Source organism: Hyperoodon ampullatus (assembly GCF_949752795.1).
Source record: "Hyperoodon ampullatus genome assembly, chromosome: 4".
NCBI classification, from domain to species: domain Eukaryota; kingdom Metazoa; phylum Chordata; class Mammalia; order Artiodactyla; family Ziphiidae; genus Hyperoodon; species Hyperoodon ampullatus.
The window spans coordinates 67,352,106-67,374,755 of record NC_136917.1 but is presented as its reverse complement, the minus strand read 5'-3'; the positions used below and the strand labels follow the sequence as shown (position 1 = coordinate 67,374,755).

General features: G+C 36.6%; 1 protein-coding gene across 1 annotated transcript in view; it reads left to right on the top strand.

Annotated features, from left to right (window-relative positions):
- The window catches only part of CHSY3 (chondroitin sulfate synthase 3), a gene marked incomplete at both ends in the record, with an annotated part of 298,611 nt that extends 292,019 nt beyond the window's left edge, over positions 1-6,592 (top strand). The window contains one exon of the mRNA XM_079702381.1: positions 5,030-6,592. Coding sequence (XP_079558507.1) covers positions 5,030-6,592 — 1,563 coding nt within the window. The remainder of the gene's footprint in view (positions 1-5,029) is intronic.
- Positions 6,593-22,650: the final 16,058 nt, after the last annotated feature.

The window sequence follows — 22,650 nt, the reverse complement described above, 5'->3', positions numbered from 1 at the left end:
GCTGCACTATTTACAATAGCCAGGTCATGGAAGCAACCTAAATGCTTATCGACAGATGAATGGATGAAGAAGATGTGCTACATGTATACAATGGAATAGTACTCAGGCATAAAAAGGAATGAAGTTCTGTCATTTGCAGAGATGTGGATGGATCTAGAGACTGTCATACAGAATGAAGTAAGTCAGAAAGAGAAAAACAAATTTCGTATATTAACGCATATATGTGGAACCTAGAAAAATGATACAGATGAACCGGTTTGCAGGGTAGAAATTGAGACACAGATGTACAGAACAAAAGTACGGACACCAAGGGGGGAAAGTGGCAGCGCAGGGTTATAGTGGTCTGATGAATTGAGAGATTGGGATTGACATATATACACTAATATGTGTACAATAGATAACTAATAAGAACCTGCTGTTTAAAAAAATAAATAAAAGAAAATTCAAAAAAGATAATGGTGGAGCCAGTACTCAAGTTCATATCTGGCTAATTTCATTCTCCTGTCCGTTCTGCATAGTTTGGTCCTCCCTACATACAGACAGAAAATACGGATATCCTCTATGCTTCTTAATGGAAAACATGACATAAATTCACGATGTTCTAATCATTACCTCACCACCTAGAGTATGTGTGAATGTGCTATTTTTAAGGATTGCCCCCCTCCCTGACTTTGTCTGCTTGTAATATTTCTGCAAAGGAATACACTAGAAAAATAATCACTATATAGGCAACTTGGGTTGTAATGATGTGAGTGGTGCAAGTTAGTTAAACATTTTAATTCTAAGATATATTTTCTTCTATAACAAATGTCACCTTTATCAAGTTGTGCAGTATTAATCACTTCAGTATCACTGAAGGAGCTAGGTAAATCTACAATTTAACAGTCTGTCTCTGAGCAATGTTTCCTATTTAATTTAGCATGTTCCCTTTTCTGAGTAATATAAAGCAGGCCTCAAGAAAGAATAGTTTCAGAGAGCCAGTACTTTTTAGAGGTGGTATAATTAGTATTCTATATGCAATTAGATTTTTTTAATCTTGTTGCATACCAAAAAATATCCATGGAAAAATTGCATAAAGTAAAATATTGAAGCAAATTCAGGGAAAAAAAATAATACATGGCTGATTCATTTTGTTGTGCAGTGGAGGCTAACACAATATTGTAAAGTAACCATACGCCAATAAAATTTTTTTAAAAATAATACAAAAATGGAGGTATAACAGCCCGCTTATATGGATTTGATTTAACATCAAAGTTTCAAATAAAAATTGGCTTGTGTTTTTAGAAAAAAAATACTGGATGTAACTGAACTACTGTGTCTTGAATCAAGTCCAAAATCCATCTCAAAATATCTAGGGTTATATTCTTCAAGGTCAGATGATGTTGATTTGAAAATCTCTCTGAGTATAGAATAAGAACCAGGTGAAATACTGGAGATAAAGAATCTGCCATGGTATTGGTCTTATACCTTTTAGGTCATCTTCTCTATGAAAACTTCTCTGATATTCATATTCTCTCTCTCTCTCCTCGTATATCCACACACATTTATATACATACATATCAGAAAAACCTACCTAACTCCACATGCATGTATATGCATATTTTTAAAAGTCATTTATTAATTGTAGTATAACAAACATATCTTAAGTAACAGTTCAGTGAATGTTCACAAATTAAATGTATATGTGTAACCACAACCTACGTCAACAAATAGAATATTACCAGCCCTCCAGAGCTCCCTGCCCACTTTCTTGATTTTTGCTCACTGTTCTTACAGCTAACAGCATACGTTAGCTTTACCTGTTTCTGAATTTCATATGAATAGAATCACACAAAATGTATTCTTTTGTATATGGTTTCTTTCACTTGTTTGTGATTTGTGAGATTTGTTCATGTTGTTGTGAGTAGTAGTATTTCATTTATTTTAATTGACATTTTTTCCATTATTTTTATTTATCTATTCTACTCTCGATGTACATTAGGGTTGCTTTCAGTTTGGGGGGTATTATGAATAATGTTGCTATGAAAATGTATGTATATATACATGTATGTATTTTTAGATATACGTATGTATGTATGTGTGTTGGGCATGTAGCTAAGAGTAGAATTACTGAGTCACAGGGAACGTATATGGTCATTTTGGTCAATACAAGTTTCCACAGTGGTTGAACCAAGTTACATTCTCACCAGCTGTGTATGAGAGTTCCAGATCTGCTACTTTCACAATGCATTATCAGTCATTAACCATTTTCGTAGATTAAAATCACATTGTGACTTTAAATTACATTACCCTGGTGATGAATGAACTAGAGAATGTATGTGTATGTTTACGAGACTGTTTATGAGACATTCTATGTTTATGAGAATGTTTGTGTATGTTTATCAGGCTTTTACATATTGTCTTTTGTGAAGTGCCCATTCAAGATTCTTTTTCCATTTTTAAACTGGGTTTGTCCTTCCCTATTAATTTTTATAAGTTCATTATATATTCTGGGTATTAGTCCTTTTTGGTAAGATCTATTAAAACTATATTCTCCCACTCTGTAGTTTACCTTTTTATAATCTCTTAATGGTGTTTACGAGAAATAGAGTTCTTAATTTTAATGTAGTCCAGTTTACCAGTCTATTTTTATGATAAGTACCTTGTGTCCTATTTAAGAAAATTCACCTAACCAAAACACAAGCAGATATTTTCTAGTGTTAACTTTTAGAAAAAAAAATTTAACCTTTCATTTTTATATCACCAGTGCATCTGGGACGGATTTTTTTATTGTGGGATGTAGGGGTCAGCTTTTACATTTTTCCATATGAATATATATTACTGAAAAGACCACCTTTCCTCCACTCTCCACTATGTGTCATAAGTCATAAATCATATGTCATGTGTAGGTTTCCTTATGGACTATTTTGGTCCTTTCTTCTATTTGTTTATCCTTGTACCAATATCATACTATCTAAATTTCTGTAACTTTTGATCTGCAGTGTACCTTTTTTTAAGATTATCTTGAATATCCTTGACTTCATTTCTACATAAATTTTAGAATCAACCTGTTAATATCAGCAGCAACATATTATTTTTTAAAATGGTGGGGTTTGTACTGGAATTGCCTTGAATCTATATATCAATTTGGGGATATCAAATTGGGGAGAATTGGATTCTCACAGTAATTCCTAAACAAAATATTTGCAAATATATTCCAGTGATATATAAAGAGGATGAATATCAAGATCATGTTGGGTTTATTCAAGGAATACAAAGGTTGTTTAATATTAGAAAATGAATCAATGCAATTCACCATGTTAACAGAAAAAAAAGCATCACATAAACTTCTCAATGGATGCAGAAAAAAATATTTGATCAGCTTCAAAATTCACTCATGGTAAAAATCTTAGCAAACTAGAAATAGAAATGAACTTCCTTGATGTGTTAAAGAGCCATGTTGACATCTTCTTTCCTGATGCTGAGACTGAAACAAGAACATATCTGCTATACCACATTTTACTGGAGGTTCTGGCCAGCAACAAGGAATCTAACTAACTAACTCAGACTTTTTACTTAGTGGCTTCTGTAGAGTGGGAGTTCAACAAGACAAGTGGCAGCTGCCAGTCTGAAAAGTGGCAGAGTGTCACTTCTACTGTAGTTTATTAAAGTCGTAACAAAAGAAAGGGACATAGCCCCCACATCTAGATTGGAGGAGTGTCAGAGAATTTATCACCACAGATATGCCACACATTCGTACGTGTTAGGAGCTGTTTATTTTTCACAATAAAACTTGAGCTCTAGGTTGGCTGAGTATAATATGAATCATTAATTTGCTTCCTTGGGGTCTTCCTGGGCTGTGCTCTATTGTTTTCATCATTGAATGTTGCTATAGAGAATGTTGTGGCAAGATTCCTTCTTTTCTGACTTTACAGCCAGATTGGGTTTTGTTTGTTTATTTTGCTTTTTTTTTTTTCGCTTGGCCTAATTGCACATAGATATACACCTTCCTTTATTTTAAGGGAAATATGTCCCTCAGACATATTTTATGTACATATTTGTATTCCTTTACTATATATCCAGATGTATTATATACCCAAATTTTAACAAAATTTTATTTATTGTATGTATATATATCCAAACTTTTATACAAACTTTTAAATATATATCAAATATATACATTTATATGTGTGTATGCATATAGATATATATGCCCATACTTTTAACCTATATTTAAAACTTCTATTATTTTGCTATATTTTCTCAAATCCCTTCTTTCTATGTTTTCCACAAATCTCTTTTTATACTTCTTATAATGTGAGTATCAGTGGTTTTATTTATCTTACTTAGCTCATTTATCTATTCCTTGAGTTCTTTTTGAGAGGGGAGGGAGGAGTGTATTGTCCTTAATTTTTTAATTTTGTCTATGGTTTTCCTGCTTTGGATATGTATTCTTAAGTTTGCAATATTCCTTTCCTCCTTTTAATCAATGTATTTGCAGATATCTCATGCTGCTGCTGCTGCTGGCTCTCCTCCCCCTCCTCTTCCTCTACTGCCTCTCCTCTTCCATTGGTACTTATCTTGAATGGGTGTGATGGAGGTTTCTTTATTGACTGGCAGAGGAGACAGCTGGCAGTTTGAAGTGTGATCTCATTTTTGTTCCTGCCTGAGGTTGTGAGCTTTTTCTAGATTAGCAGAGAGATTTTCTGGCTTATAAGGATGTCAGGCATTTTGAGTATGATCCTTTAAATAGGCAGTGTAGATCAATATAATTTCTGTTCCAAATTACCTTACCAAGAACTTACTCTGTAAAGATGGTATATCAGGATGCTAAGTAAAATGTAGGTCTCCTCTAGGGCTGATATTACCATTCCAAGAAACAGGGCATTGGTTTACTCCTCAGAGTGAACCCCTATTTTGGAAAATCCATGCTCTACCCACCTGTCTCACCCTCACAATGATTCATTATGGGGTTATGGATGTAGCCAATTCTTGTTTTCTTTGATATTTTAAACTTATTCTAACATCTTGATTTCCTTCTACTTTTCAGATGCAGCAGCTGTTCCATGAAAATTATGAACACAATCGGAAGGGTTATATCCAAGACCTTCACAACAGCAAAATCCATGCAGCCATAACACTTCATCCAAACAAAAGGCCTGCCTACCAATACAGGCTTCATAATTACATGCTTAGCCGCAAAATTTCTGAACTTCGCTACCGCACCATCCAGCTCCACCGGGAGAGCGCTCTGATGAGCAAGCTCAGTAACAGCGAAGTGAGCAAAGAGGACCAGCAGCTGGGAGTGATGCCTTCTTTCAACCACTTCCAGCCTCGGGAGAGAGATGAAGTGATAGAATGGGAGTTCCTGACAGGGAAGCTCCTTTACTCAGCATCTGAGAACCAGCCTCCCCGACAGAGCATCAGCAGCATCCTGAGAACAGCGCTGGATGACACCATCCTACAGGTGATGGAGATGATCAATGAGAATGCCAAGAGTAGAGGACGGCTCATTGACTTCAAGGAAATTCAGTATGGCTACCGCAGGGTTGATCCCCTGCATGGGGTGGAATACATTTTGGATTTACTCCTCTTATACAAAAGACACAAGGGGAGGAAACTGACTGTGCCAGTAAGACGTCATGCCTATCTTCAGCAGTTGTTCAGCAAGCCTTTCTTCAGAGAAACTGAAGAGCTAGATGTCAACAGTCTTGTAGAGAGTATTAACAGTGACACTCAGTCATTCTCCTTTATATCTAATTCTTTAAAGATATTATCTTCTTTTCAAGGTGCCAAAGAAATGGGAGGGCACAATGAAAAGAAAATACATGTCCTTGTCCCTCTCATTGGAAGGTATGACATTTTCTTGAGATTCATGGAGAACTTTGAAAACACTTGTCTTATCCCAAAGCAGAATGTAAAGCTGGTCATCATCCTTTTCAGTAGGGATTCTGGCCAAGATTCCAGCAAGCATATTGAGCTGATACAAGAATATCAAAACAAGTACCCTAAAGCAGAAATGACCCTGATCCCCATGAAGGGAGAGTTTTCCAGAGGTCTTGGTCTTGAAATGGGATCTTCCCAGTTTGACAATGATACTTTGCTGCTATTTTGTGATGTTGACTTGATCTTCAGAGGAGACTTTCTCCAACGATGTAGAGACAATACAATTCAGGGACAACAGGTGTACTATCCCATCATCTTTAGCCAGTATGACCCAAAGGTAACCAATGGGGGAAGTCCTCCCACTGATAATGACTTTGTCTTCTCAAAGAAGACTGGATTTTGGAGAGACTATGGATATGGAATTACCTGTATTTATAAAAGTGATCTTCTGGGTGCAGGTGGATTTGATACCTCAATACAAGGCTGGGGACTGGAAGATGTAGATCTCTACAATAAAGTTATTCGATCTGGCTTAAGGCCCTTCAGAAGTCAAGAAGTAGGAGTGGTGCATATTTTCCATCCAGTTCATTGTGACCCTAACTTGGATCCTAAGCAGTATAAGATGTGCTTAGGATCCAAGGCAAGTACTTTTGCCTCAACTGTGCAACTGGCTGAACTGTGGTTGGAAAAACATTTGGGTGTCAGGTACAATCGAACTCTCTCCTGACAGTCCAGGCAACACATATTGCCTTTTTAAAGGGGAGTTTACCTCATTGTTGGTTGTTGTTATTTTTATTTTATTATTGTTATTTTTATTATTATAATTATTATTGTTATAATTTTATTTTGTTGTCCTGGTCTTAAACTACTCTTGGTTGTCTTCCAAAGGGTGTTTGTTGACCTCAAACAAGAAGAGTCTGCGGTTCACTGATATTTCAGATTTCTACTGAAGTCAATAGGTATATTACTTTTACATATCTTTGAGATTGAGATTGAGTTAAATTGTGGCAATCAAATGACTTTTGAAGCTCATTCATCATGAGAGACAGCTTAGAAGAATGTTCTCTTGGGGCTTAAAGATGCAATATCGACTTTTCTTTCGTTTGTCAAATTCAATGTGATACAAATATTTACTGGTGAAAGGTACCACAAAAGTGCTTTATGCTTCCTATGGGGAAGGGACTCTGTAACATAAACTTGAGTTTTGTAATTTATACAAGGACTTAAATATATAGACAGTAATTTTCTTCATCTTTAGAATTTTTAAAGGATATGAACACTTATGATTGTATGTTTATTTTTTAAAAAAAAGTTTTAAAAATTGAGGAGTTTGTTCCACAAGCAACCGGTACTGGCTACCCTGGTCTTATGACAGTTATCTGCTCCTCAAAACTGTCTGCTATAAATGCGAATGAATTTTATTTTCTCAAGGAAATATGATTTAATTAAATATTCATGTACCTTTTAGAAGCTTTATGAAACAATGTCCTTCATTTGCTGGCAAGAAGATAAAATATGACAGAACCTGGTTATTTATAATAAAACACAGGTATAACAATATTCTTTTTCAAAAACACTGAAAAATTTGTGTTGTTTCCTTTTAGTCAGTCATATTTGATGTATTTCTTAATGGTCATACTCACCAAAACATGCTTGCTACACAGGCTGGAAAAGTTAATATGGAATTATGGGCATGATATTTGTATCAGTAGGCTTTAAGTCCTAGCCTTCATTAAGTGATTAAAATGAGCAGTTTTTAAGTCAGTAATTTACAATCCAGGGGAAGTATTCCTCTTCGATCTCATTAGCTTTGTGATCAAACTGAACCAAGAACAGGTCAGAAACAGCTTTTAATATGGATTGGTAGACAGCTCAAAGATACAAAAGTAAATGCGGAAATTATAAATATAAAATTAATTTTACAAAAATAATACTGTAATTTATAAAACACCTAGGAAAATGTCATTTAATTTCTTATATCATTCTTTCTCAAAACTGAATCAATGGTGCCCAGTTTGTAGAAAAATGTAATCTCATTCAAGAAATGTAAGAAAAAATGAAAATCTGTACAAGAAGCTCTTACGAAGGCATATTTTTAAAATTTCATTTTGTAAATAGGTAATATATTTACCTAGTTCCAAAATCAAAGAAAAATTTTAAATGTCTACAGCTATCAGTCTCACTCTCTATTCACTCAAATCTTCCCTCAGCTGCACATGACCACCATTTTAGGTGTATGTATGTCTGTGTGCATGCTTGGCTAAAGTTTCATAAGCAGAAAAGACATGTATTTATTTTTTCACTCTTTATACAAAAAATGCAACACTTTGTACATACCGTTCTACACTTTGATTTTCTTTTTTCACACAGAAACACTAAAATTTGCATCAAAATTGATTTGAAAGCAATTGTAAATTGTTACCATTATTTGGAACTGATTGCCGAGAGGCCATATAGCCTTTGCCTTGGTAATGGGGTTTCTTACATGGTAACACTCTCTTTTAGTGAAGACATTTTAGGGGCTTCAGAAAAAATAACATTGCTTAATATTGTGATGAATATGGCACTTTCCTTGACTAAAACATGTAACCTTAATAACATAAGGTTCATTAGAAAGGAATTCATGGCACTTTTATATGTTAAAAATCTTGACAGGGCCAACATTTCAGAGTTGATCTCTGCTCCAACATTGTCTCTGGCCTTCACAAACCCCTTCTTATAGCTATTTTCCTACATTGTGTTCTTAGCTCTTTTATTTTCCTTACAGTAAATATATTAATATTCAGTAAAGATAGTCATTTGGGAAGATCTATTACTAGATAATAATTATTAATGATTTTATTAATGTAGAAAAAAAAATCAGGGTCTGTTCTTTTCTTTAACTTAGATAACTGAAATAGCAGTGACTTTTCCTGAGGAATAAATGCAAAGGCCTCGTTAAAACCCCCCAAGTGCTAGAGAGTCATGAGGCACCTGCCCAGGGATGAAGTGGCATTCTCCGTTATACTGATGAAATTTTGCTGATGAAACAAGGGAATGCAAAGATCTTATTTGAACTTAATTACACACATGCACGCTATACTGAAATTAATACAAGTGCACTTAAATTCTATTTTACAATTTTGCATTAAACTTTCCTATGATTTTTTTCAGGTACTGCAATATTTCTTGACTGAATATTTATCGAAATGATACTAGTAAAATTAAGAGTGTTTTTCTGTCCATGTAGTGTTTATTGCTTAAGGTTGAAGGGCAACACAGTGTGAACGCAGCCTGAAGCACAGTATGTGTACGTTTTTTGGCTTCACCTTATTTGGACAGCTACAGATGTTCTATTTAAATACCACCTCAACAGCAATTTCATTAACCTTCAACATCATCTTATTGATCATCTTCTGTTCACTCAACACAACACTGTATGTTTTACTTATATTATCCTTTTAAATGTAATCCTCTCAATAGCTCTCAGAATACTGATTCTCTTTTCTTCATTCAACAGATATGGAAACTGAGGCCATGAGTGATTAAGTAACTTGTCCTGAGTTCACACAGTTGGCTTGCTGTAGAGTTAAGATTTATGCTAATTGCTGTCTGAATTGAAAGCACCTGTCTTTCCACTCTAACCCATGGCTTCTCAGTTGTTGGGGGCATATAGGGGACAACGGGGGAGCAAAGGTCCAGCTGACCTCATGGCCATGTTTTATTGGCCATTCAGCTTGGTTTGCTCTTTGCTCGTTCTGGACAGAGATAAGTTTGCTGATCTTTTGCTCAGTTAGAGCCTTTTTAGGCTTTTAATCTCAGTCTTCCCCCACTTTGCCAGCTCCCTTGGAGTAGCACTCCCTTGGGGAAGGGTTTTTTCTGTCTAATTGTTCACAAGTCATTGGACCTCAGCTAGCAGGAAAAAATGCTCAGAATTCCTGATGTCAGCAGTAGCCCTTCTACATGGGCTCAGCCAACTGAGTGCAAAAGCTGTCCACAATGAACACCACCACATAATTGCTTGACTGCTTGTCACTTTACCCTAACAGACTTAGCATGACACAGCCGAGATATTTCTGAATCTAAGAGTTGAGCCCTTTGTGCCTAGTTAATAGATGGGAACTACTGGAATGAAATAGCCCAGTATGTGGACTGATAGTCCAACCAAGAGAGTAAATGCTCACTGGAAAGGTAAGTTATAACATCCCTCTGTTTTTAATATAAGAAAACTGGGTGAAGCCCATCTCTGGTCAGCAGCCCCATAGCTGGGCCACTCTGGTTTTACATTCAGATTAGCTCTGGGCAATTCCTTCTTCCAGGAGGAGGACCCAGAAGATGAGGCCCCTTTCTAACATTTGGATTGCCCAGATGAGAGGCGGTAGTGCTGCCAGGCCTGTTGAGCCCTCACCTAGGACTGCCTTGTCCTGGAGGGTGTAGCCTAAGGTAGACTTGTACCTAGAAAGAGACTTGGTGGCTCCCCTCTTTTCCTCTCTTCACCCAAAAGAAAATCAGGTAAGATATATCAAGATGAGTCTCAAATAGCCAGTAAAGTATCTATATTTGTGGCTTCTTCTTGGCCATGATGATGAGATTTGCATGGGGGAATGAGGGCATCAACACACTTTACATTTTGTGGCCACCTATATTTCCTTCCCTACCTCCTGATGCTTTCTGAGTCATTACATCTGTGGTCCCACAAGTCACAGGAACTTAGTGTGCCTTACCAAAGGGATACCTCTAAGAGGGGACTGCAAGTAATCTGGGAAATTGGCCACTTAAACTCTCATTTGTGCTTAAATATTGATGGCATATCTTTTCGGAAGTAGCCTGTGATTATGGCTACTGCAGGGCATAGTAGGGTCCGGAAGTATAACAAAGGGATCTGTTATCAGTTCTTAGTGCTGCTGACTTGCCTACCTTCCCCATCTGCACTTTTATTAGCACCCTAATCACTGTCAAGCGTATAGTATAGGTAGTCTACCTGTGCTGAGACCAGAAGACTCCTAGGTCTGGAGGAATAGTAACAACAGCAGAGGCAGGACAGAGTCCCAGAATATGCCAGTGGGCTCTGCCTCTGCGCCCCACAGCCTTGCTCAGGCACCAGCCACGCTGCCGGGGTTCGGCAGTAATTCATGCCCCCAGGTGGCGATACAGTCACATCTGCAGCAGGCAGCAAACCACCTGGTGTTGGCACAAAGATGCCAAGATATTCTAGTATTGCCTTCAATTTGACATCCAATTGTCTGTTTCCCTGTTTCTCTTGTCAGAAGCTGCCAACATCTGTGCTATATTTGGAATTCTTCTCCATGCAGCATTTTATTTCAATCGAATTCAACGCTTGTTGATTAGTCCATAGGTTGGTGTAAAAGCTGAGACTGCTGAGTTTTGATTATCCCTCATGCACACTGGTGTGCATTCTTGCTATGCTGTCACCACCCAACCTCAGTCTTTATAGAATCAGTTCTGAAGGAATTGGTAAGTATAAAATTTAGAAGGATAAACTTTTATTTAAGTTGGATCTACTGTAAAAAGAAAGACTTCAACAGGAAAAAAAAGTTTTTTTTTTTCTGGAATACTTGCCCTTAATCTGTAATGTTAACCGATTAGCAAATGTTTATTGAGACCTTGCTTGGGAACAATACTCTCAAGTAAAAACTCTAAGACTGTGAAAATATGCATTACCTGAAAGCCAACCTCTCACTGCTATAAGGCCTCCTTCTGTGGGGCTGTTCTCCATCTCATTCTCAGTTCTTCCCCAACTTCTATCCCCTAAATTCCCACAAACATCACACTTTCTCATTCTATCCAAGTAGGGAGAAGTATGTATATATGCCAAACAGAATCTAAGATCTGTAGGTGATTTTCAAATACAGACATATGAATCTGCCTTGATTCTTGTGTCTTGATTCTGGCGTCAAGTGTTCAACTTGACATGAGTCCAAAGTAACTCAGTCCAAAAGTTCATATAAAAATGAAAATAAATAGCACTTTAGGATTAATAACTTTCTGTATCTAGTCTATTAAATATTCTGTCACCACAATCAGCCACAAGTTCATTAATGTTTTCCTCCCATACCTACCAAAGTGGCTCCAATACCTATTTCTAAAAGGAAAACTTTTCATAGGTGATACATAAAATGTTAATTAAAAGCATAATACTAAGAAAATGGTGGGGAGAGGGGAGGCAGTGCATTGTATACCTTTGCATTATTCTTTGTCACTTGCCTCCTAGTTTTCATGCCATTCTAACATGCTGATGACCTACTTTTCCTTTTAATAGTTTCCTTCCTTTTTTCTGCTAGTGGCTTCTTCCCTGTCTCCCACACTTAAGAACTACTTGATACAAGCTATATATTGTTTAGACTACAAGTTTCTAGTGTTGCTTTTGAGAAGTTACTACTGTATAAGTCATGAGTTTGAAGGCTGAAGTGAATTTAAGTTTTTCAACTCTTTTTCAGTAGCAACCCTGGTCTATTTAGTGCAGGAATGATTTCTCCTCCTCGTTAGTCAACTGGAATCCCAAGGGTATGGATCTTACGCTGCCTCTTGAGTATTTAGACTAGAAACTGAAGGGAGAGAAGTTTGAAACTCTTTGATCCCCTCCAGGTGCTTCCAACTTCTCAATTAATCTGTTCAACATTAAATTCAGGTTTGTACTTTAATGGGCAAAGCATTGCATCAAAATATTTATTGAATTAATTATTCAGTCATGTAAAGGAAAGGAGATTTCATGAATAAAACTTAATGTGCATTTTTAGAAATCATTTTGTTTTTGCATACATTTTATAATATATTTTCTGGTAAGACATTATTATATGGAGGTTAAGAATATCAAATAATTATATTATTGATACAGTTATCACACTATGTTTTCCCAATATCAGTAATGCTTATGTTTTCATACTCTACCTAAGACAGGCAGAATTCTTTGAAAAAGGCTCAGAGCTCAGAAGGGGCTCAGAAGGAAAAGGAACCATTATTGTTCTCAATCATTCGTCTTTTTTGTTACACCTGCCCCTCAGCCAACGTGCAGTTTACTTAAGGAAATTTCCCTCTGTCTCCACTTCTCCCCTTTGTCACTTCATACAGGAAGCCATTTTAATAAGGAAGGGGAAAAGGCAACGCGATTTTTTTGTTATTTGACTTATTATAACAGTAAAACAGCTACCGTTCATTAAATGCTTGCTTACTTTGCACTGTTATTCGGGAAACAGCATCTCCTTTGAGCTTCATCAACTCTAAAGTAGGTATCACATCTTCATTTTACAGGTGAGCAAAATAAATTTCCCTCCCTCTTTCCTTCCATAGTTCTTTCACTTAACAAACATACACTGATGCCTTATTTGAGACAATATACCAAAATAACATCTCATTTTGTTCAAATTGCTGCCTTGATAGCATCAGTCTCCACCAAATGACTGGGTTGGCCATAATACTAAAATTCATGTTTTCAAAACATCTTAAAGGAGAGAATTAGTATAATATGAAAAAGGGATTCACAGATAGTGGGACAGATATCTAAAAGAAAGCCTTTAAAACTGTACAGAATGCATAGTTTTTGGAATGAAATCACATACTTTTAAACATGCTTTTAAAAAGCATAATTCACTGTTCTTCTTAAATAAATGTATCAAACATACTAGTTTTTGCTTCTAAGATGCATGCTTCATTGTTTCTACTCTACTAGCTCCTAGATATTCATTTAATTTTATTATTATTATTTCATGAAATAACTTTTGACTGAATCAAATGGGAAAATGTCAAAGTCATTTATGAAATGATAAATATTCTGGGAGAATTCATAACAGAACATTTTTCTTTAAAAACTTCCTGTTGTGAGTTAGTTGCAGGTATAATTTCTCTGGGCTTCTCAGAAAAGAAATTTGAGTTTAAATTTCTTTACAAAAAATTAGCTGCAAGGAAATTGAAGGCCTTTTCGAGAAGTATGCATGGAAATTAGTCTCTCCTGTGCATCTGTGTATATTTTTGTATTTTCTTTATTCTTTGACCTTTTTGATACTAGCACTTTTTTCTTTAGATGGGAACTTGTTCCTAAATCAGGGACTCTAACCTGCAGCTCATTATTTCTCCTGTTCTCGGTGGCAGTCTCTCTCTCAAATGGGCAGAACAGCTGAATTCATTTCTCATTCTAATTGATTTCTTCAGTATCTTCAGAAACTGTAATATTATATAGCACATTTAAAAATTCTTTCAATGGATATTGAATAAAATGTTTTGTTAAACATTAGGTACTTTTTTTTTCTGCGGTACTCGGGCCTCTCACTGTTGTGGCCTCTCCCGTTGCGGAACACAGGCTCCGGACGCGCAGGCTCAGCGGCCATGGCTCACGGGCCCAGCCGCTCCGCGACATGTGGGATCTTCCCAGATCGGGGCACGAACCTGTGTCCCCTGCATCGGCAGGCGGACTCTCAACCATGTGCCACCAGGGAAGCCCTAAACATTAGGTACTTTTTGAAAAAATATATTTTATCTCAAAATTGATCAAAGATGCATAATACTAAACTCTTTCTGCTTTCCATTGAAGCCAAATGCAGTTTTTTTTTAAATAGCTTAAAAAACTGTAATTACTTTAGAAATTACCAGATTCATCTTTGGGTTTTTTTCTTTGTTTTTGTTTTTTTACTGAAGTATAGTTGATTTACAATGTTGTATGAGTTTCTGGTGTACAGCAAAGTGATTCAGTTATATGTGTGTGAAAAGAAAAATTATATATATATATTTTTTTCACATTCTTTTCCATATAGATTGTTACAAGATACTGAATATATAGTTCCCTGTGCTGTATAGTAGGACCTTGTTATTTATCTATTTTATATAAAGCAGTGTGTATCTGTTAATCCCAAGCTCCTAATTTATCCCTTCCCCAACCTCTTTCCCCTTTGTTTTAGAAATCTGTGAGTCTGTTTCTGTTTGCAAATAAATTCATTTGTATCATTTGTTTTTAGATTCCACATAAGTGATATCATAGATTCATTTTTGTTTTAAGAGAATACCCAAGGATAGTTTCTATTTCCATAAGAATCTATGCTGACTTTAGAAGACCCAAGTTGTTCGAATTAACATGTTATCCAACTCCAAAAACAAGCAGGAATTTGATTCTGTAGAGTTTCATTGTTACTTCTCTTCTTAAAACTCTGTAAAGTTTTCCAAATCTACTTAGAATAAAACCTGAACTCCTTACCCTGGCACGTGCCACCTGCCCAGTGTGATCTGCCCCTGCCTCTCCCCCGCCCCCTTCTCCCCTCGCTCACACCCGGCTTCATCCTGCTGCCCTTACTCTGGCCTCCACTCGGGCTGTGAAGCATGCCAAGCTTGCTCCCACCTTTAGGCCTCTGTCCCACTTGTTCTCCGAACTTGGAAAGCTGGTCCTGGAGATCTTCTCCTAGCTGGCTCCTTTTTGTAATTCAGGTCCCACCACAAAGGTCACTCGGTGAGAGAGGTTTTTCACCCAATCTGAAACAGCTAGCTCTGCCACCCCCTCCAAGTTATGTTCCTTGACCTGTTTATTACCAGCAGATAAATATCATCCCTCTGATAGAGCAGCTCATATACCTTTATCTGGCATACTCTGTTCACACTAAATCTGGTATTTTCATTGTTTACTTTTTCATATACCATGTATGTCTCCTTCCTCTCTAAAATTATCCACTCCATCAGAACAGGGACAATAGCTGTCTTGCTGGGTGCTGGGCCCTCAGGCTCTGAAAAAGGAAGGAGCTGGATTCATGTACTACTGGCTCCGAGGTCTCAATGCCAGAAGCATGAACTCGACCTAGGGCATCACTTCTATCTCCTGCTCAGGCTCAGCTCTGTTCTCCCCCTCTCCTTTTTTGCCTTCTCTACCCGCTCCCCTCTTTAATCTCTCCTCTTCCTTAATCCACCCTTTTCACTTATTTTAGTTTTGTGGACTTCTAGCTTTGGCATATTCAGTGTCATGCATCATTTTACTTCTTTTAGTCCTTTTACCCTTCTGCCCATTCATCAGCAAGTTTTCCATCTTTTAGTATAACCTGAATATTTGTTAAAAACTAAGCACTGCAGGGAAAAAATAACCCCCTCCTTATAATAATAACAAAACACAAAAAAAACAAACCCTAAATTAAAAGTGTCCTTCAGGATATCAGCAAGGATACTATTGCTCATTTCTTTCTTCTTCCTACTCTGCACAATTGTGGCAGGGGTTCCCTTTTTTTCTTCCAGAATGTAAAAATAAACCTTGCCTCTGGGTGTCATTGTACTATCACCTAATCCATGCTCTCTCAAATCTCTCCAATGTTTGAAGTTTCAGATCAAAGATTGTGATCTCAGAGGGTCTACACTTTAGTGGAATCTAAGTAGCTCTGGGGTATATCAGTGACCCTTGTGGCCTCAGGCTCTACCTTTTTGAGGGGTTTTGAGCAGATTTTGAGATTTATTCATCTGTATTAGCAAACTGTACAGGGCACAGAATTCCAGTTGGCTCCCCAATACAGAGATAACAGCTGCTGATAAATTCACAAGGGCATATTGGTTGGCCTCATATTGTTATCTTTACAATATCCAAAGCCTTCTTAGAAGCAAAATTTAGGGGGAAAAGTTTGTCTGGTAAGCACGGGTTTTGGAGTTAATGAAAATAGATGATGACTTTAAGCCATACTGCCATCAAGCTCTGAGGGCCTGAAAGCCAGAGGAGCCTTTATCTAGCAGGAAAGTAGATACATTAGTTTCATCATTACATTGAATCTATGAGATTTGGGATAGGTCTCTAGTCACATACCAACTGTCTTAGGATGAACTACTTCTATGATTTACCTCCATTAAGGTGTACTGATTACTAGCGAATACAAGGCACTGTGCCAAGATTGTAAACGTGGCAAAACCTGCACCCCATTCCCAACAATCTAACCCATTTCACGTAGGAGAAATAATTCTCTACTTTCCTGGTGACCATTTCTGCTCTTGCACTCAAATTCTGGTGATGCACAGAATCTGGGGTCTAGCTAAATTTTTTATGCAATTCCGTTTTTAAAAAGTAAATGCTTGTTTTTAATCTTTAGTAATATTTGCAACACTATTGCAGCCTGTATTAAAATATTTTATTTTTCAGGGATTATAGAGAAAAAATAGGATAGAAACTTGATAAGCAGACTCAAGGATTCCCCAAACCTAAACAACATAGCTCTCACCACAAAGATGGGAGATTTTACCCCATACACCCCAGGCCTGTTAAATTTTCATAGCTATACATTTGCTTTGTCCTGACAGCAGACATGAGAATAGAGAACACACTGATTATTTACTTAAAGAACATCTTGTATTGATTTCCCATATGCCAACCTCCTACAAGGCAAGGCAATAAAAGCCAGATGTACCTGGTGCATACAGAGTGGGGGTCAGTATCAGGAGAGGAACTCCAAAATTGTGAATCTCAGAGCTTTCGTAGGATGCCTGGTATAGTTGCCCGTCCTCCCCTCAGGAGCAGGAGAGAACTTACCTTTCTCTGAACAAATAGTCTCTGAGGAAAGGAGGGTGAGGGCTCTAGAACCATTACCCTTGTAATCTAAATGAATGATGCCGGGGGAGATAAATCTGTAAATCTCTGAGGCATCTGACCTGAACTTCCAAAGTGTGCTTGCCAATTATGTACTTTTAACCCAGGTTGCCAGCACTCTTGGCTTGGTAAACTCTGACGGTGAAGAGATAGGAAAATACTCGTGGAACATTGACCCCTGGGACTCCAGTGTACTCCCTCTGCAGATCACCTCTTAGTGATTTGACAGTATATGACATCCTTGGCAGTGTCTGGAGCATGAAACTGGTTTCCTATCAACATTGGGGATTAACCATACTTTCTCTTAGTCCCTGTTTCAAAATGTTTTATTTTCTTTTAATCTCTGGTTATCAGGGTGACTGGGCTTCTCTTTTTCTCACAATTCTCTTACTTGCCAATAACTCATAAAATTAGGTTTTTGAAGGCCTACTTTTATATTGATTCAGAAAACTAAAAGAAGCAACATAATGCTTTTTTAAAAGGGCTAAAAATCAAGTATGACTCAGTGCTTTTGCCTAGAAAACTCATAGAAATTTGCTCCTGAAAGAAATAATGCTCACTTGTATATAATGGGTACTGCTTCTTCCTTGCTTCACTTTACAATCCTCAGCCATTCATTAGAATTTTATTGTTTAAGCAGAAATGTGACATTTTATATGTTAAATGGCCTTTTATATGTTAAAAACCCAACAATAACAAAACTACTTCATCCCAAATGAAAATTTAGTATTAAGGCTCCCAAATGAAAGTTTAGTATTAAAGGCTTATTTTCAATTGGAATGGAATTTCAGCATTAGAATTTTATCTAACTTACCCCTCAAATGAAAGGTTTTCTCCTGACAGAGATTAATGCATCTGCTAATGACAGAAGCATTTGTCATTTTTATGAACTTGACATCCTCTTCGCTCATCAATTCCCAACCAGGTCAAAAAGGCACAACCTGTGCTGCAGAAATTTTTAGGTAGTTAGAAATGCTGACAGTTTATCATTGTTTGGGGAAAAATTAAGGAAGGGGGTAAAGAATATCAATTTTTTGTTATTACTATTATTTCCATAATCAAAAGGTATGTTTTAGTTGAACATTCTTTGAGTGACTTATTACATGCAAATTGGATAACTTTTCTTGCCTTTATAATTTAATAATTGTTTTATTATTTATCCAGATGCTCTACTGAAGCTGAAGTAGAAAGCAAGGTTGATTTTACCAATACATCTTAAGAAGCTTTCAGTAGATTCCCAATTGTTCTGGTTAACTATTGCTACATAACCAACTGCTCCCAAAATTTGGTGGCTTAAAGCAAACATTTTTTATTCTTCATGTTTGTGTGGGCCAGGAATACAGGAAGGGCTCAGCTGGTTCCCATGGCATCTGCTGGGACGGCTGGGGCTGGAGGATCCACTTCCAAGATGGCGATTTCACTCACATGTCTAGAGCTGTGGTGCTCTTGGTTCTCTCTCTCCTTCTTTTCTCTCTCTCTCAATGCATGATGTGTCATCCTCCAGAACCCTCTTCTTGTGGCTAGGGCTTCTCAAAGCATGACTGCCCCAGGGTAGTTGAGCTTCTTACAATGCAGCTAAGAGCTCCAACAACAAGAGTTCTAAGAGCCCAAGGCAGAGTCTGGAGGTTTGTTATAACCTAGCTTCAGAAGTCTGCCACATTCTATTCCTCAAGCAAGTCATAAAGGAGGGGGAATACCACTTTGCCTCTCAATGGGAATAATTACAAAGAATTTGTGAGCTTTTAAAATCTATCACACATTCAATATGCTTAGAAAATTGCTTCCTCTCTTTCTCTCCTGAAAACTGAGAATTAAAACTAGGGAAAGAAACACTGACTCTCTTCAAAGCTTGAAACTTCAATCTCAATATTAGACAAATTGAAACAAACAAAGTGATGTACTTAACATAAAGAAAAGGACCAAGAGTTGAACTGTTATTATTTTTTCCTCAAGAAGAAGGCAGACAACTACTGAGCCTGAGCATCTGGAGCCTGTGCTCCACAACAAGAGAGACCGTGACAGTGAGAGGCCCGCGCATCGCGATGAAGAGTGGCCCCTGCTCGCCGCAACTAGAGAAAGCCCTTGCACAGAAACGAAAAGCCAACACACCCAAAAATAAATAAATAAATTAATTAATAAAAAAAAAAAAAGGAGAAGGCAGGCGTATGCATGGAAGGTAGATTTAAAAGGCACTTCACAGAACACTTTATATAAAGTCACCTATCTGTCAGTCTCTTACAGAGACAAAGCATTTCTAGCGGGTTGGAAAAGCCATGATATGAGGACATGTCAATCAAGAATTTTGATTAGACCAAAGTGTTAAATTGACACAGGAAACTGAAATCTCAAAAGAGTATGTTTAATTGGTTGCTTTACCTCTCCAGTGATTTTCAAATGCTCTGAAGAACTTAGCACTTTCACACAGGCAAACCCAGCATTTTTGTTTACCACTAGTTCATTAAATAACCTAAAAAATAAAAAGAAAATCTTTTTATATAAGAGAATGATAGATATAATACATATTTTAAATTTCCCTATAACCAAACAAGATGATTGGTACTCCAACAGACAATATAGACATGTTTTTGTTAAAGAAATCTAGCAATTTTTCTCCTTGTTATTTGTCACCCTCTTCTCTTCCCTGTTTTTGGGGTTTTGTTTGTTTTTTATAATTTAGAACAGTTTTGATATATATGCATTTCAATATTCCTGGTGTCCAACAGTTTTGATTTTCAAGGATGGATTTTAGAATTATTTTTCTTTTCTCCTTCCATTGTAGTACATAATAATATAGCAATAATCTTTTTTTTAACCTTAAGCTCATCACACTTCATCATCATCATCTCTTTTTTCTTAAGTAATCTTTGATGAATGGCTCTGAATAGCTGCCTGTTGCTCTGAAAATGATAAATGAAAAGCCATTGCTATATCTTTATTTCTCAGTATCCTTCCCTTAAGCAGATGCTCACTCTCCTGCTCTTCATATTATACATTACAGAGTGAATGTTTCTGATAATTTTAGACAGCTGTGTATGTTCTCTGACTTCCCATCCCCCACCCTTTCTTCTATTAATTCTAGACTTTTAAGTAGTTATTCATTCTGTAAATGGTTTTTGAGTGCCTACTGAGTTCCTCCCATCATGACACCAATTTCTGGTCAAAGTTGATTAAAATAGGGCTGGTGCCCTTAAGGAACACATAGTTTAGGAAAAGAGGAAGAAAAGCAAAGAACCATTGCAAAACACATAAAATGCCACGGTATACAAATGCATTAGAAATTCAGTGGAGTCAGTGCAAATTTTTCTTGTGGACCAAAGAGAGCAGGCAGGGATCATCTCCAAAAAAAGGCCAAATAAAGACCTTTACTGTCATACTAAGGACTTTGGAATTTATTCTGTAAACAAAGGCTAGATGGCAAATGACAAAGACAAATATGCATTTAGAGCTTTTTTTCATAATCAAATGTTAAAGTCTATGACCTTTATCTTCAATTTTGTGATAAATTTTAACATATTGTTTTTAAAATTGTCTATCTATCCATGCATGTATAAATGTGTATAAAGTGCCCTCCCTTCTCCACATCTTTCCAGGTAAGAAATCTAAATGAATTTACCTCCCTAAATATCTTTTCTTACTTATTAGAATAAACCCTCAGAAATATTTTACTATGAAATAATTGTTATTTATGGCCTTCCTTACAACAGACACATGGGCTATTTTTAACAAATATTTATATCTGAAAAAGATACAGGTTTGGATAATAGTACAAATAATAATGATAATAAACATTTGTTGATATCTACTCATTTTCCAGGCACGCTACTAATCATAGATATTTTTCTCATTTTGTTCTACAATAATCCTATAAGGTAAGTATTATTATTATCTCTGTTTTACACGTGAGAACACAGAAACACAAAGATTAAATTACTGGACCCAGATCCCACAGCAGGAGGTGGGGCATCAATGATTCTAACCAGGATTCTAGAGTGCATAAACCATTTCAAATAAGAGACCCCAAAACTATGGTACCAAGAGCCACTTAATAGATATTATCCTATATTCTGATAATTGCTAAGCACATCATATTTACTATTTTCTTATTAGTTTTATTTTTTATTTAGCTGTATTATCCTGAAAATTCCAAAACATCTTACTTTGCTCTAGTAGCCCATGCTAAATGTGTCCTCCTTTTATTTATTGCAATATAATTTGAATTCAGTAAAATACACAAATCTTAGTGTACTCACTGATGAATTTTTTTTTCTTTTTTTTTTTTTTTTGCGGTACGCGGGCCTCTCACTGTTGTGGCCTCTCCCGTTGCAGAGCACAGGCTCCGGATGCGCAGGCTCAGCAGCCATGGCTCACGGGCCTAGCCGCTCCGCGGCATGTGGGATCTTCCCGGACCAGGGCACAAACCCGTGTCCCCTGCATTGGCAGGCGGACTCTCAACCACTGCGCTACCAGGGGAGCCCTCACTGATGAATTCTTATATATGTGCACACATATTAACTCCACCCAGATCCAGACATGTTCCTTTTCCGCAGTAGTTTCCCTATGATGCTTTCTAGTAAATATCCAGCTATGTACCCAGAGGTAACCACCATCCTAAACTCTATCACCATAAATTAGTTTCATTCTCTTCCTGAATTTCATATAAACAGAATCATACAGTAGGTACATTTTTGAGTTCTGTTTCTTTCACTCAGCATAATGTTTTTGTGATTTACACGTAGTTATATGTAGCAGCACTTTTTCTTTTTCTCTGCTATGTAGTCTATTGTCTGAATACAGTCCTATTGTCTGAATATATCAGAATTTTAAAATAAATTATACTATGGGTAGATGTTTGAAATGTTTTCAGTTTGGGCTATCATGAATGAATCTTACGCATTCTTTTTTGTGTACATGCTCTTGTTCCTTTCCAAGGAGCAGATTTGCTAGAATGTAGAAGAGATGTATGTTTAATTTTATTAGTATGTACAAAGGGTTTTTCAGAGTGATTTACTATTTTACTTACACTCCTACCAGCAATGTATGAGAATTATTTTTCTTTACAATGTCTCCAGTACATATGTCTTTCTAATTTTAGTTTTTCTGATATTTCATTTTGGTTTTAACTTCCATTTCACTGAGCTATCACTGGATCATGATAAAAGAACAGAATGAGTATTGCAAGAAAAAAACCAATCCACTGGAATTTTGATTTCAGTTATTGAATTCTTAAGATCTAAAATTTCTACTTAGTTCTATCT